The sequence below is a fragment of the Petaurus breviceps genome, unplaced genomic scaffold (genome assembly GCF_028583685.1).
Source record: "Petaurus breviceps papuanus isolate PSGF00001 unplaced genomic scaffold, PetGlider_PUasm1.0 176, whole genome shotgun sequence".
NCBI lineage: Eukaryota > Metazoa > Chordata > Mammalia > Diprotodontia > Petauridae > Petaurus > Petaurus breviceps.
The window spans coordinates 4,557,258-4,573,353 of NW_027185771.1; the positions used below are offsets into that span (position 1 = coordinate 4,557,258).

General features: G+C 45.7%; 1 protein-coding gene across 1 annotated transcript in view; it reads right to left on the reverse strand.

The window, feature by feature from the left end:
* Positions 1 to 8,515: 8,515 nt before the first annotated feature.
* CPNE7 (copine 7) overlaps positions 8,516 to 16,096 on the reverse strand; it is a 42,382-nt gene continuing 34,801 nt past the window's right edge. The window contains exons 14-15 of the mRNA XM_069085533.1: positions 11,248 to 11,484; positions 8,516 to 10,643 (exon numbers count right to left, since the gene is read on the reverse strand). Of these exons, the coding sequence (XP_068941634.1) occupies positions 10,506 to 10,643; positions 11,248 to 11,484 (375 nt within the window). The 3' untranslated portion in view covers positions 8,516 to 10,505. The remainder of the gene's footprint in view (positions 10,644 to 11,247; positions 11,485 to 16,096) is intronic.

Consider the following 16,096-nt stretch of genomic DNA (forward strand, 5'->3'; position numbering starts at 1 on the left):
CTGAGTTCAAATCCAGCCTCAGACAGTTACTTGCTAGCTGTGTGACCTTGGGCAAGTCACTTAATCCCAACTGCTTTGCCTTCCTCCCCTGTCAGGGGGGGGGGGGCAGGGAGGGGGTGTCTATGCTTAGTTTGCTTAGTTTCTGCCAAACTGCTTTCTAGTTTTCCCAGTAACTTTTGTCAAAGAATGAGTTCTTACTCCTCAGAAAAAGTTTATCAAACCCTAGATTACTAAAGTTATTTACAACTCTGTCTACTGTTCATGCTAATCTATTCCACTGACCCACCATCTAACGATCTATTTGGTAGCCAGTACCACATTCTATTAATGATCACCACTCCCAACACGCACAGGCTCTTTGATCAAGAGACCTTGGCCTCCTGGCCATTCCATGAACCAGATACTTCATGGCTCAGCCCTAGGCATTCTCTCTGGCTGGCCCCCCATTCCTGAAATGAATGCTTTCCCCTCCTTCACTCCAAATACTGACCTCTCTGTCTTCCAAAATCCCACCTCCCCAAATTTTCCCCAACCCCTCTTAATTTCATTGCCTTCCTTCTGTTAATTACTTTTATTTATTCCCGTACATAGCTAGCTTTGTATATATTTGTTTATGTGTTGTCTCTCCCATTAGATTGTAAATTCTTTAAGGATGAGGACTGTCTTTTGACTCTTTTTGTATCCAGAGCACTTAGCACAGTGCCTGGCACACAGTAGGTGTTTAATATTTATTGAGTTGAAAATGTAACCTCTCTCGATCCCAGTCTCCTCATCTGTACAAGAAAATAATAAATAATAGCACCTACTTGACAGAGCTGTTGTAAGGATCCAATGAGATACCACATAGAAAGTGTTTTGTGAACCTTAAAGCTGCATTATTATTTTAATGGAGATCTATTTATCTCAATAGAGTAAAAGGAGGATGGATCATAGACTACAGAATTTATTTTTTTAATCAGAAGGAGATCTTTGAATTCATCTGTAGAAGAGAAAACTGAAGGTGACTGGAGACCCAGAAAACCTTGCTGCCTCTCGCTCATGCCAAAGAGGAATTTTATCAGAGAAGGACAGCAGAGAAATCGGTTAAGGGATGAGGAAGGGCAAACCTGGGGGGGACGGGGGTCGAGGCGCAGAAGATGAAGCCAGGGTAGAGAACAACAAACTTCCCCTCATCTCCGTTTTACCCACCCCCACGTCTGACAGCCCTGCCGCCCCCTCACCAATTACACACACTTACTCACAATTTTCTCCCTGATTTGCCTCTCAGAAGCTAACGAAATAAAAGCATCATGACTGGCTCCCACAAGCTCCCTCGCTCCAGGCTTCACACACGGCCGCTCAGAAGAGGCTCTTTGATGGATTCCTTGATGGGCTGTGGGCAGAAGGGGAGGGTCCCTATGGAGGCTGAAGCAGCAACTAAACCTTCCCGGAGACAGAATGGAAACATGGAGCTTGTGCCCATCAAACACCACCCCCAGCAGCCCACGTTCAAGGCCAATGGTCTGTTACTGGGATCTTTGGGGGAGAAGCCTCAGCATCACAATGGGCCAGTCCCAGCTGGACACTTTGGGAGTTTTGATGGAGGGTACATAGGCAGAAAGAGACAGGGAAAGGGAGAGTTGGCCCAGTTCTACAAACAATTCTTCAAATGCTAATTTGTTTAGCCAACTCACTTTTGCAATAGTTGACATTTCTCTCTCTCTCCCTCTCCCCAGCCCCCTTTCACTTCCCTCTCTCTTTTCCTCTTTCCTCCTTCCTCCTTCTGTCTCTGTCTCTTGGTCTCTCTCCCCCTCCCTCTCTCTGTCTCTGTTCTCCTTCTCCCTCTCCTTCTCTCTCTCTCTCTCTCTCTCTCTCTCTCTCTCTCTTTTCTTCCTTTCCCTCCACCCCTGTTCCTCCCAGGCCCTCAGTTTCCCCCATCCACAAAGAGGCAGAAGAGGACAAACAGAATGAATCCATCCTTGACCCTTCGCTCAAAGTGAGCATTGACCCTTCTACCATCTAGGATGCATACACACTGTACTGCACACTGCATGCATGTTTTCTCACCCATTAGACTGTAAGCTCCTTGAGAGCAGGGACTGGTTTTTGCCTTTCATTTCCACCCCAGCACTTAGCACAAAACTTGGCACATAGTAAGCATTTAACAAATGCTTCTTGACTTGACTTGCCATGAGTACACTCTCCAAGAACTTTGGGTCAGGAAGACCTGAGTTCAAATTCTTCCTCAGACACTAGCTGTGACCCTGGACAAGTCACAAGTAACCTCAACCAGTCAATAAATCTCTCCTAAGCATCTGCTGTGTGTCTTGAACTGCTCTAGAACCTGAAAGAGGAACGAGGGGCGAAAAAGACTTGGTCCCTGTCTTCAGGGAGCTTATAGTCTAGTCCAAGTGAGAAATAACCAAAACAACAAAATGGAATATAGAACCAAGCATTAAGTTGTGTTATCCCTCTCTTTTCCATTCCCACTATCCATCCACCTTGGGACCAAGACTTGCTGCTACTGAGGAAAGCAAAAGAATATTACACAAAAGCAATTACTAACACAATCTGAGCAATTAGCAGAAGCATTCCTGGAAGAAGTGTACAGCCTCCCAAGGGGACTATTTTTATACTTACCTGGACATATAATTTGTTGTGCTTATTAAAATCCGTCTTGCTATGTTATAGTTTCATCTCATTACACTGTACAGAGTTGTTTACTCTAGGGAGGAAGAGGGAGGGAGGGGGAGAGAGAGACAGAGACAGAGAGAGAGAGAGAAAGAGAGAGAAGAAAGAAAAAGAGAGAAGAGAAAAAGGAGAAAAAGAAAGTAGATAAATAAAAGAAAAGGAAAGAGATACATTGAAGAAACAGAAAGAGTCATTGGCTTTCTAGGTATTTCTAGTCTAGTCACTATGTACCCAGGATTTGTTACAAAGCCACCTATTAAAGGAATTCAATTCAATAAATATTTTTTAAGCATCTACTATATGCCAGGCACTGTGCTAAGTAAGTACTGGGGATAGAAATTTTTTAAAAAGACAGTCCCTGCCCTCAAGGAGTTTACCGTCTAATGAGGTAAGACAATATGAAAAAGGAAGCTGGGGGAAGGGGTAAAGGATGGGACACAAAGGGGGTAGCTGGGGTGGAGGTGATGAGGGACGGAATCCCAATAGATTCAGCAGGAATTATGATCTTATCTAAGACCAGAAAACCTGCAACAGCATCTGGAAAGAATTCTAGGTCTCAGGCTTAATTGGAGTGAGAATTGTAGAAGTTTATTGTTATGCTTCTATGAGAGTCCTTTAGGGGACCTGTGAGTGAGAGGGGTACATGCTTTTACCTTTAAAGGGTAGGGCTGCCACTGTCAGGGCTGACCTGACAGGAGGGGCCTCAGTGCATAGACAAAGGTCAGAGCTGACCAAGAGTAGAATGTGAATAGATAGTTTAGATAAGATTTGGGCCAGGTCGAAGGAGACAAAAGGCAAGGACCAAGGAGGGTGTGGGCCAGGCCTGAGAAGAAATGAAGAGATTGAGTAAGAACAAAGGGGTCACAGGGCGTTGCCTAGGCGGCGTGTGGGATAGGGGGAAGGGGCGGAGCTCAAGGATGGGAAAGGACAAATTGCAGTTACAATTTCAGACTGGTTTTACAAATTGATCTAGACCCCAGGTACCCCATCATAGGCATCTTGTTGCGTGGAGCTGAGACCAGGCAGAGCTTGTTATGGTGTGTCTGACTCCATAGCAAAAATCCTTGTGATAGCAGGCAAAGATAGAACTCCTTTGCTGAGCAAAGTCCTATATAAAAGTATCACACACTACCTCTGAAAGTCATGAGTTTTGTGCTAGAATTCTTCATCACCTGGGAGAGGAGACTGTTCGGCAAGGACAGTGAACACTAGTAAATTGTACATGTAAACTGAGTAATTGTACATGTAATTCAGTACAAAATGTTATTTCTGTGGTTTAAGAAATGACAAATAGGGACAACTAGGTGGATCAGGACACAGTGCCCTGGATTCAGGAGGAACTAAGAACAAATCTGACCTTAGACATTTGCTAGTTGTGTGACCCTGGGCAAGTCACTTTGCCCCATTGCCTCCCCAGCCCGAAAATAAACACGAGATGATCTTCCTAAAGCACAGATCTGGCCAAGCCATGCCCCCTTTCAATTAACTGGCCCTAGAGTAAGAAAGATTCATCTTCCTGAGTTCATATCCGGAAAAACCTTAGGCACCAACTAGCTGTGTGACCCTGGGCAAGTCACTTCACCCTGTCTGCCACAAAAAAGAAAAAGGAAGGAAGGAAGGAAGGAAGGAAGGAAGGAAGGAAGGAAGGAAAGGAAGGAAGGAGGGAAGGGGAAAAGTAGGGAAGGAAAGAAAGAAGGAAGAAAAAGAAATGACAAATAGATATAAGGTATTCAGAGAAGCATGAGAAAACCTATGAACTGATACAAAGTAAAATGAATAGAACCAGGAAAACAATCTATGTATGAGACTACCACAATGTCAATAGAAAGAGCAAAAATGAAACTGTATAATTGTAACAAGCAATCATGGCCCCAAAGATGAGAAAATGCACCTTTCTTCTTGGCAGAAGAGGAGGATCATTGATGTAGAACAAAGCATACATTGTCAGCTCCACTGGTGATATGTTGGTTACTTTTGTTGAACTAATTTTTCCCCCTCTCTTATCTCCTTTGATAGAAGGAATGGCTTCCTGGGTGAATGATATCAGAACAGAAGGTATCCATAGTGTGTGTGTGTGTGTGTGTGTGTGTGTGTGTAAAGAACCAGTGCTCTCCATGTGCAGAGTAAATCACAGAATCAGAAAGCTGGAAGTGATCTCACAGGTCATCTAACCCAACCTGTACCAGAAGAAGAAAGATGGCACTTTTTTTAAGGCAATGGGGTCACACAGCTAGCAAATGTCTGAGGTCAAATTTTATCTCAGGTGCTCCTGGTTCCATGACCAGTGCTCTAATCACTGTGCCACCTAACTGCCCAGCAGTCTTGACAAATCACCCAACCCAGTTCTAGCAAGGAACCAGTTCCCCTCAGAGCTAGTGAATTCGACTTTGAGATGGTTCAATTGTTAGCAAGTGTTTCTTTGCTGCTCCTACTCACTGCTCTCATGCCTCTTCTACCGGGAACCCTTCAAATAGTTCAAGAAAGCCTCCCAGAGAATGCAAGCTCCTCCCCTTTAGAATGGAAACTCCTTGAGGGCAGAATTTTTTTTTTGGCCATTGTATTCTTAGTACCTAGCATAGTGCATATAGTAAGAACACAACAAATGCTTGTTGAATTTAATGAATTTCTACCCCTCCTTCCCCTTCTCCATCCCAGGTCTTGTCTTGTCCAGATTGCCAGTTTCTTCGATCATTTATGATTGGTTGAGGTCCTGAGGCCCCTTGTGATCTTGACTGCCTTTGTTCACACACCCACCGGCTTGTCAGGGACATTAGGCCCTTGTCTGAGCCTGTCAACTCATGAACTTCTCCCTGACGGCCTCCCTCCCTGACGGCCTCCCTCCAAACTGCCTTCATGAAGCTGTATCTTGGAATCACGTCCCTGGAAGGAAACTCGGAGGCCATTTAGTCACCCCCTTCATTTTGCAGATGAGGAAACTGAGGCCCAAGGAAGTAAAGGGACTTAGCCAAGTTGTCACAGCCAGTAGATGTCAGAAGAAGGATTTGAGTATACCGTGTTTCCCCGATAATAAGACACTGTCTTATTATTTTTTTTTTTTTAAGAAAAACACCAGAGGGCTTATTTTCAGGGGAGGGCTTATGTTGTCCTGCCTCAGCTCTCCTTTGCAGCACTGCTCTCAATGGCGCCAGCAAGCAAATCACTGGGGAAGAACAGAATGACGCGCTCACTGCTGCAGCTCTGATTGGATGCAGCTCGGAGCTCAGCGTCCATTTGGGGGGGGGGAACAGTGCATATAGAGGGTACCGTAATGTAGCATGTAGCGAAGGGGATCACCTTCACTATATTCTCAATAGGGCTTATTTTCGGGGGAGGGCTTATTTTCGAGGAATCTTACACAGTAAGGGGAGGGCTTATTTTCGGGATAGGTCTTATTATCGGGGAAACACGGTAGTTCCTCAGTCTCTAAAGCTCTCCCTATTTATTTTTGCTTCTGAGAAGGGCCCAGGGATTGTCAGACACATTTCACAGCTAGAACAAGAGGGTTCAAGTGAACTTCTCCACGGTCATACAGCAAATTAGCAATGAGGTCAGGGTTTGAATTGAACTCTCTCCAGCTCCTGGCCCCCCTGCTAGGCTCAGAGGCTTCTGAGAGGAAGTCCTAACCCCAGAGGGCAACCTTAGGAGAGGGGCTACTCCATCCCAAAAGAGAGGGAATACTTCCATCAGGAATTCACCCAGCACCCATGTTGCCATGGTGATGCCTATTATCCCTACTTAAGGGGAGATGAATCAGGCACTATAAATAGGCTCTGAAGTTGATTGATGGGGGAGGTCTGGAGGCTGAGGTGAGGCTATTTGTTTTTCCCCGTCAGGCTAATTAGGGGGGATTTCAATCAGGAAGTCCCCGGCAGCTGCCCTGCTTGGGGCTGGGGTATGAACAGCTGAGCTTAAGGCTGCCACTTTAGGCAACATCCAGATGTTAGCCCTCATTCCCCCAGGCCACAGGGTCAGAGAAACAGAGCTGGAAGTGGCCACTCGAAAGTCATCTGGTCCAACCACATCATTTTATAGAAGAGTCTAGACCAGGAGTGGGGAACCTGCCACCTCGAGGCCACGTGTGGCCCTCTAAGATCCTCAGGTACGGCCTTTTGACTGAATCCTCACCTCGAAGAACAAATCCCTTTAGTAAAAGGATTTTTCTGTAAAACTCAGACTCAGTCAAATGGCCATACTCGAGGATCAGGGATTTGTTCTGTGAAGTTTGGATTCAGTCAAAGAGCCGAACCTGAGGACCCAGAGGGCCACACGTGGCCTCGAGGTGGCAGGTTCCCCACCCCGGTATAGAAAGAGGAAATTACTTGTCCAAGGTAGCGAGTGATAGAGGCAGGCTTAAACTCATGTCCTCTGAGTTCATATCCAGAGTAATTCCAGCATATGCTACGGCTAGCTAGAGTCCTGTCGGGGGAGCAGAGGACACCATGTATTCATTGATTGAGTGTATACACCAGGCACTGTGCTAAGTGTTTTCTGATTACTAGCTCATTAATCCTCATTACAACCTTGTTGTTTAGTCAATTAGCCATGTCAGACTCTGTGGCCCCATTTGGGGTTTTCTCGGCAAAGATCCTGAACTGGTTTGCTATTTCCTTCTCCAGCCCATTTTACAGATGAAGAAATTGAAGCAAAGAGGGTGAAGTGAGTTGCCCAGGGTCACATAGTCAGCAACTTTCTGAGGCTGGATTTGAACTCAGGTCCTCCTGACTCCAGAGCTGGCACTCTATCCACTGTACCACCTAGTTGGGTAGTTGATATTATCATCTCCATTTTACAGCTGAAGAAATTGAAGCAGGCAGAGGTTAAGTGACTTGCCCAAGGTCATACAACTGGTCTGAAACCAGAGCCCCCAGCCACCTCAGAGCTGAGCTAATGGTTCTTTTATAGATCTCCCCATGGTTACAGGTCACTCTGACCAACCGTCCATCCTCACTCCTTCCCTCCACTGCCAAAGAATAGAGGTAAACTCTAAGGTTAAAAATAATTTTGAGGTGTAATCCTGTAACTCCCTGCTGTTGAGACTGAGGCTGGTAGATCACGTGAACTCAGGAGCTCTGAGGCTCCTGTAGGGAGTAGGGCTAAAGACCCTGGGGTATCTTCACTAAATGTGGCATCAATATGGTGAGCCTCAGGGATGGGTGGGGGAAGGTTAGGAACAAAGTAGGTCAAAATCTCTCTTATGCCAATCAGTAGTGGGTAGCATTGGCCGGTGCCAATCACTGACACTGAAACTACAGATGCTGCCCTTCCAGCCTGGGCAAAATGAAGAATTTTTTTAAAATGTAAAAATGTACCCCACCAGACACAGCCTGGGACTCCCAGTGTCTGGAACTTGTCCCCATCACCCACCCCCAACCTGTCCCCAGCCACTTGGGATTTTTTATCCTTATGACCCCCTCCTTAAAACATTCCTGACGAAATTTCTTATTCACAGATCAACTCAGTTCTAGACCCACCAAAAAAACTGGCCCCAAAGACAAAAGGCAGAAATGTACCACCCTCCTCACATTGGAGAGGTGGGGAACCATGGGTGTAAAATGTTCAATAAATATCTGGGTGGTTTGTTGTTGTTTTGTTATAAGGGAAGGCATGGGGGTGGGGAGGAGAATGACAGTTTAAAAAAAAAGAAAAGAAAAGGCAGCAATGAAACTTTCAAATAAAACCTCCCTGGCCTGTACCTCATTTCCCATTGTACAGAACTGGGAGGGAGAAAGAAGGCAGTTTTCTCTGACTTCATGATTCTGCCCTAGGCTTACCACCAAGAACCCCAGCCCCCAAATAGAACAGAGTACGACAGAGAAAGGATGCAGAAGGAAAAGGACCAGGCTGCAACAGGGAAAGAATACTGTTTATTGGGTTACTCTCTCCCTCTACATCCTTCCCATCCCCCCACCCCCCATCCTGCATTCCTGGAGAGGACACCACTGAGAACAGATACAAGAAGACACCACACCGAGGGGGCAGGAGGAAGCTCATAAGAACATGGAGATTTACCAGATTGAAAAGTAAACAAACAACAAACCTGGGGGGATTTCACAGTTTCTGGGAGTTTTTTCATCATGCATATTTCTGAGAGAAGGATACTGAGCCTCATTGCCTATCCACTGGCCTGACAGCCCTAAGGGTTTGGGGAGTTGGAGGGGTGGCAAGGGGGTATGATGGGGCTGCACCTCTGGGTGAGGTGATGGCTCTGCCCCACTCCTTTCCATCCCACCTCACTGGACAGGTCCTTGGGCCCAAGTCAGTAGTTACAAAAGTCCTGATCTTCGTGGCCCCAGCCAAGAGAGAAGCAGGTACCTGGATGGGGAGAGAACTTTACCACTAGCAGGGAAAACAATAAGGGAGTAAAGGTAGGACCTGGAGCAGTTACCCCCACATGACCATGTTCACCATCAGATCCTTAGGGTTTGGAGAGTAGCCACAGCTGGAGAAACAATCCTATGGGCAGAAAGCTCAACAAAGAGAGAAAGAACAAAGAACAGAGCCAAAACCACTAGGCTTTGACTCCAGAGTAGGAAATTTAGAAGGTACCAACTGTACCATTACAGGGTAAACTTTTCCCTACCCCTGGTGCCACCAGCACTAGTCCAGAGTCTACTACCTGTCCACCCTTCCTGTTTCGGGCAGTCATGGGCTTTGCAAAATGGAGGAGGGGGTTAAGGGAGAGCTGGAGGAAATCCTCCCTTAACTGATCCATCCCTACCAATGGCAGACTCCTCCCAGGGCTACTTCCTCCTCTTTTGACAGTACAGAAACCTTGGGACATCCCAGAGAGTTCTTCCTGTCCTCCATAGCCATGATCCAGGTGAACATCCCTGTGCCCCTTGTCCCGGGTGTAAAAGAAAGAAAGAGCTAATTACAGATCTGATAGAGAGAGAGGGAAGCCACCTAGGCATCTGAGCTGCCTGTCTTCTTGGAATGGAGGGAAGATAAATTCCAAAGTCTTTCCCTATGACCACCCTCACTTGGAAATTCTTTGGGGATAGGAGCAGGAAGGTAACTGTTTTTTTCTGGACAGCAGAGAACAGAATGTAAGGTCATTGGCTTTACCTAGCTCCTTCAGTCTTGAATCGTCCACCAGACCTGCAAATTAATTTCTCCCACTCCTCTCCATTCCTGAGTCCACTGATGAGGGAGGGGAAGAGCAAGTCAGGTGAGCTAAGCCTTGGGAGACCAACCAGGTCATTCTGACCTCCCCAGAAGCTGTGAGGAGGGAGTATCACACTGGGACTTGGTATCCACTCTCTCACCATTACCAGAAGGGAGGGGGTTCATAATAGGAACCTGGGGCTAGGAGGTAGGAAAAGGGTGCTCCTTCGGATTATTCTGAAGGGAAGAGAGGACCATTCTGTCTGCTCTTTAGGGCTCCAAAACCCCCACTCAGTATATACTCTCACACTCTGTGCCTTTCTGGAGCAGAGGAGAAGGGATGCCTTGGCATACAAATACTTGTGTTTATTGCCTGGACATTGGATCTCACTGGAGCTGGATCAGAAGGGGCCAGGATTCTCCCGCTAATTTTTATCCTTTCGTCACACACGGACCATGGTCTCTGGTCCAGACCTCTCTAGAACAAGTCACCATGGAAACAGAAGACGTAAGGGGAGAGGAAGAGAAAGGGGGGAAGTCTGATGTGAGCATTGGGGAAAGGGGAGGGCAATCTGAGAGGCCCTGGGAAGTGTTTGAAACAGAGACAGAGAAAACAAAGACCTTCTCCCTCTCCCACCTCCCTGCCCCATTTTGTTCTCCTCCTATCTCCAGACTCAGCATTGGCAGGAAACATGAAGGGTTTTGGCTGGCTGGAGGCTGATGGCATCTCTTCACTGTGGAGGGCCGGGGCTGGCATCAGGGGAGTCCATATTGGGGCAGCGAGGAGGAAGCTCCTTGTGGCTGTAGTATTCAACCACCTGCTTGGGCACCTCAGCTAGGACACACTTGGCCAGAGCTGTCGCAGAAGCCTGGGGAGGGAAAGGAAAAGAGAAGCATTTTATGCTTGTAAGAAATAGACCCTCTTCAAGAACTAACAGGATTGTGCACTCATGAATAGACATCCAATCTAGAACAGATGATTCTGCATGAAAATGAAAACCTGTAATCCTATGGATTTGTAACAAAAGAAAATGGGACCTTCTCAGAGCAAGTTCCCTTCACTTCTCTGTGCCTTAATTTCCTCATCTGTAAAATGGGGACAGTGCTACTTGTCGTCCTACCTACCTCAAGGCACTGTTGTGAGGATCAAATGAATTACTGTACCTGAAAGTACTTTGGAAAGTACATAGTGTCATATAAAGGTAAAGCATGCAGTCCTTGAGTGCCGGAGATCTGTGAGGCCCATTCAGTGATACTGACTTATAACAGCATCCACTGTGCATTTTAGCATCTAAACTCTTAGATGGGATTTGAGATAGACTCTGGTAAACCAAATTTACTCTACCAACAGAAGGATCATGGTCCAGTTTCAGCACATTTATCTAGATCCCATGTAGCCCATTCCAATGCCACCGGCCAGCATCCCCTCCCTCTATACCACCATCCAATACTTGTCCTTAAACAAGCACTCACATTCTTGAATTCTCGGAAGGGGACAAACTGTACGATGTCTCGGAGGACAGGCTCTCCCTTGGGGGAACGCAGGACCCCATCATCCCCATCCAGAATCTGCATGTCTGTGAAGTCAGCATTGCCCACCCCTACTATGATGATGGACATGGGCAGGTAGGAGGCACGTACAATGGCCTCCCTTGTGTCTGCCATGTCAGTCACCACACCATCGGTCAGGATCAAGAGAATGTAGTATTGCTGTGTAGAGAGAAAAGAGGCAGGACACTAGAGAGAAGCCTTATAGACTCCCTGTCACCTCCCCTGGGATTATGGGGAAAGACCCAAGGTAGGGGAGGGTCTACTTTCTGTGTAAAGGAACAGGCTACAAGTGACTCCTTTCCCTTCTCATGACCTCTAGTAAGAATCTCCAAGGCACAGACCTATATTTTCTGTTCCTTCCAAAGTTCTTCCCTTTCTCTTTCCCCCCTCCTACCACCCAACGGTCCTCTCATATGCCCTTTTAAACCCAAAGTGAGCTAGCTCATTGTACTTGGTTATTGGACCCCATGTTCCCCAAAGTATTTTTCCCCAAGTGGAAACATGGCCAGACTAAGAATATCCCTTCATCCAGGTATCTCCAGCTTGACATAATTCTTCTGTCTCAGAAGGACCTAAAAAAGGAGGGAGCCTATGGTCCTTCTAGCTTGGAATTTTGGTTCTGACAATGAGACTAAGGGAAACTTAGGAAGGCAACAAACAGGCACCATCCTGAGCACTTGGACTGCAAAGAAAAAGTAAAACCAGTCCCTGTTCTCAAAGTGGGGACAAAACACACACCCTATAAAAAGTTTTGTTATTGGAGGTCTCCAGGATTGAACCCGGCCCATCCGTCCTGGTCTGCACATGGATTACACGTTCATAGCCCATCATGACTATCTGAAACTTGTTTGAACTTGTATTTTCAATCTTCTACCATCTCTTGGTAAAAGTTCCATACGTTTCTTTAAAAAATAGTATCATAATCCTTATTTGGGGGGAGCATCTTAAGCTTATGTTTCCTAGCTTTGAGAGGACCCCCTTATCCTAATGTGCATGAGTTTAATGAGCAAGTCTATTTCCCCATCCAAACCTTTCCATGGGTTTAGAGACTTTGCTCACAGAGTTCATCTACTCTTAGGCTTTGCACCTTCTGTCCCAGGCTCAGATAATGTCTACAAAAGCCCAAAATATTAGCTCTCCTTTTCCTGTCTCCCCTAAACCACCCCCTGAGCATCTCCTTCTTATGATCAGAGCCATCGTCAATCCAGAAGGTCAGTGGTATGCTTGACTGCCCTTTATCCAGGTGATAGAATGGGGCTGGCCCTCATCTGGTTGGTGGAATATTATCTTTTGACTCAGACAAACCTGATTTCAGAGAAAAGAATCAACATTGGGACTTCAGTCCCATTTCCATTTATATATATAGTTCATTATAGAGCCTATAATATTCCATAATCCTCTGCCTCTCTAAGAAACACATTTTACCCTGGGGGTTTTTAAGTTCCTTTTACTGATACTTTTTTCCTATAAGTAACAGTTGTTTCAACCCCTCCAGACTGAAATGTGCCTCATGACAAAGAAAAACCAATAAACAGAAATAGTCAATAGAGTGACATCTGGCCATGTATACACTATTCTCTCCTGGCCATCCCCCTCCTCTCTTCTGTGGGGAAGGAAGTTAAGTTTCCTTGCCTGTTCTCCCTGGGCAATTTGATTCATAATCTTTGTGTCACATGCTGAGTCAATAGTTTTCCCTGATCCTTCTTGGGTCACTAACTTGGAGAGAGTGGTAAGGACTTCTCTATTCCCAGGACAGACTTCAGGTTCTAATCTCCATAGACTTGGGAAGTCTGACTATCCTTTCACAATTCCATCATCTTTTCAAGAGAAGCCACAGATGAGCTCCAAGTAAGGAGAAGGGGTAGGTCAGGATATTAATGCCTATAATAAGCAACATGTTCTACACTCATTCTCAACTTCAGTTACACAGGCTGCTAGCTCTGTATGGACACAACTGTTTGCCAGGGACAGCTAGGTGGTATAGTGAATAGAGTGCAGGACCTAGAGTCAGAAAGGGTCATCTTTGTGAGTTCAAAGATGGCCTCAGACTCCCAGTGACTCTGTGATCTTAGGCAAGTAATTTCACTTCTGTTTGCCTCAGTTTCCTCAAAATGGAGATAATAATCGCACCTACCTTGAAGGGTTATTGTGAGGGTCAAATAAAATAACTATAAATTATAAAACAAATATATAAATAAATATAATAATTATACTTATATTATATAATTATAAAGCACTTAGCACAGTACCTGCAATAGTAAGTGCTTTATGAATATTGGCTATTTTATTTATCGTTCCCCCCATTAGAATGGGAGCTCCTTGGGGGCAGGGATGCTTTGTATCTCCAGCTCTTAGCAAGTGTCCAGCACACAGCAAATGTTAGTGAATATGCTTTTCTGACTGACTGCTTAACTAAGGCCTCTGTTGACAATCTAGAATCTAGCAGAAGGTTGAAAAGAAAGCCTTTTAAACCAAAATATCTATATCCCTCAATCTCCAAGGAAGGTACTAGTCAGAAAAATGAGAAGCTTGGGGGAAAGAAGAAAGGGTGGCTAGGTGGTGCAGTGAATAGAGCACCGGCCCTGGAGTCAGGAGGACCTGAGTTTAAATCCAGCCTCAGATACATGACACTTACAAGCCGTGTGACCTTGGGCAAGTCACTTAACCCCAAATGCCCTGCCACCTATCTCCAAAAAGCAAAAATGAATGAATGAATGAATGAATGAAGGTCACCCTTTGCTGCCTTCCATCAGTCTGAAAGGTGATGCTATCCATCCTTAGCATAGAATAGGAAATAGAGAGGGGGAGAGCATGGCTGATTTTCCAATATTTCTTAAATTGGCTCTTCCCCTTGAAGTTTCATTATTTTGCTCCTAATGAATCCTCAGAACATCAGGCACACACGTTTTTAAGGAAAGGACAAAAAACACAAGCCCCAGTGAGTTTTGGATCGCCTCTTCTAAGGCTGGCCACCACTGGGCCAGACCCTCCAGATGAGACAGAATCTCCTGCTGGAGGAGAGTCTGATGCCTCTCCCTGGGTAAGGATGGCAGTGAGGTTGCCCAGTCAGTCCCCGATGCTGTACATGAATCACGCAGATGCTTGCCAACCCCTGGGTAATTCCTGACCTTTCCCTGCCCTTTCCCTGCCCCCTCCCTCCACCCCACTGGTCACATCTCACCAGCTGCTGTCTGTTGACTTGCCAGGAGAGATGTATTAACAGAAGAGGTCCTGGAGGCGATTAGCAGCTGCTCAAATGTTGCTAAAGGGCAGCAGAGAGACTGGGGAGAAGGCAGCAGGAAGCCTCTCCACAAAGCCAGTGCGGGAGGGGCTCTAAGTGCCTGCTCAAGGCCAGGTTGGACAAAGGGAGCATGCTGAGAGAATGAAGAAAGACAAAAGTGTCCCTTAGGCCACGGGTGGGGAACCTGTGGCCTTGAGGCCACGTGTGACCTTCTAGATCCTAATTGTGCCCCCTTTTGATTGATTTGTTCCGTAAAATTTGGATTCATTCAAAAGGCTGCACTTGAGGACCTAGAGGGCCACATGTGGCCTTGAGGTTGCAGGTTCCCTACCCCTGCCTTAGAAACCAATCACTTTCCTTCCCCAGCTTAGATTCAAACAGTTTGCATTTCTGTGAGATAATATATGTAAAGTACTTTGCCACCTGATACTAATTCCAAAGTATAAAAGGTAAGTGTAAGCCCTACAAAGAAAGCACTCTTGCCAAGGCTATTGCAGCAGCCTTCTAACTGGTCTCTGCCTCAAGCCTCTCCCCACTCCAATCCATTCTCTACTCAGCCATCAAGGTGATTTCTAAAGCGAAGACCTGAGCATGTCACACCCCCACCAACCCCACCAGACTCCAATGGCTCCCTATTATTCCCATGATCAAAGATAAAATCTGATATTTAAAGCCTTCACAACTTTGCTAGCCCTTTCTGACCTTTCCAGTCTTCTTCGATCAATCAATAAACATTTGTTCTTATACTTTACTCCCCTCCATACACTTGACTCTCCAGAGACATTGGCTTATTTGCGATTCCTTGAAAATGACATGCCAAATCCCATGTCCCCACCTTTGCAACTATCTGTCCCAATGCCTGAAATGTTCTCCCTCCTCACTTCTGCCTCCTAGCTTCCAAGGCTGCCTTCAAGATTCAGCTCAAAATACCTCACCATAGGGGCGGCTAGGTGGAAGAGTAAATAGAACACTGGCCCTGGAGTCAGGAGGACCTAGGTTTGGATCCAGCCTCAGACACTTAACATAAAAAATAACCGTGTGACCTTGGGCAAGTCACTTAACCCCAATTGCCCTCCAAAAAGCAAAAAAAAAAAATATCACACCATATAACATTGTGCACAACTGAACATGTATAATCTATAACAAATTGCTTACTATCACAGGGAGGCAGGAGGTGAGGGTGGGAAAGAGAGGATCTAGAATTCAAAAAAAAATTGTAAACAAATGTTAAAAATTGTCTTTGCATGTTGGGAAAAATAAAATATTATTTTAAAAATATATCTCATCTTGTGGAACTGAATGTTGTAAACTAAAAGTAAGTAAATTTTTTAAAAAGAAAAGAAAAAATCTATCTCACTTTATGCAGAAGGTTTTCCCAGGGTCCCCAGTTTCTAATGCCTTTCCTCCTGAGTTCACCTTTAGTCTCCTGTGTCCATCTTGTACATATCTAGTTGTTTACACATGGTCTCTCCCATGAGACTGTGAGCCCGCCCTTTGAGAGTAGGAGTCACGTTTTTTGCCTTTCTTTGT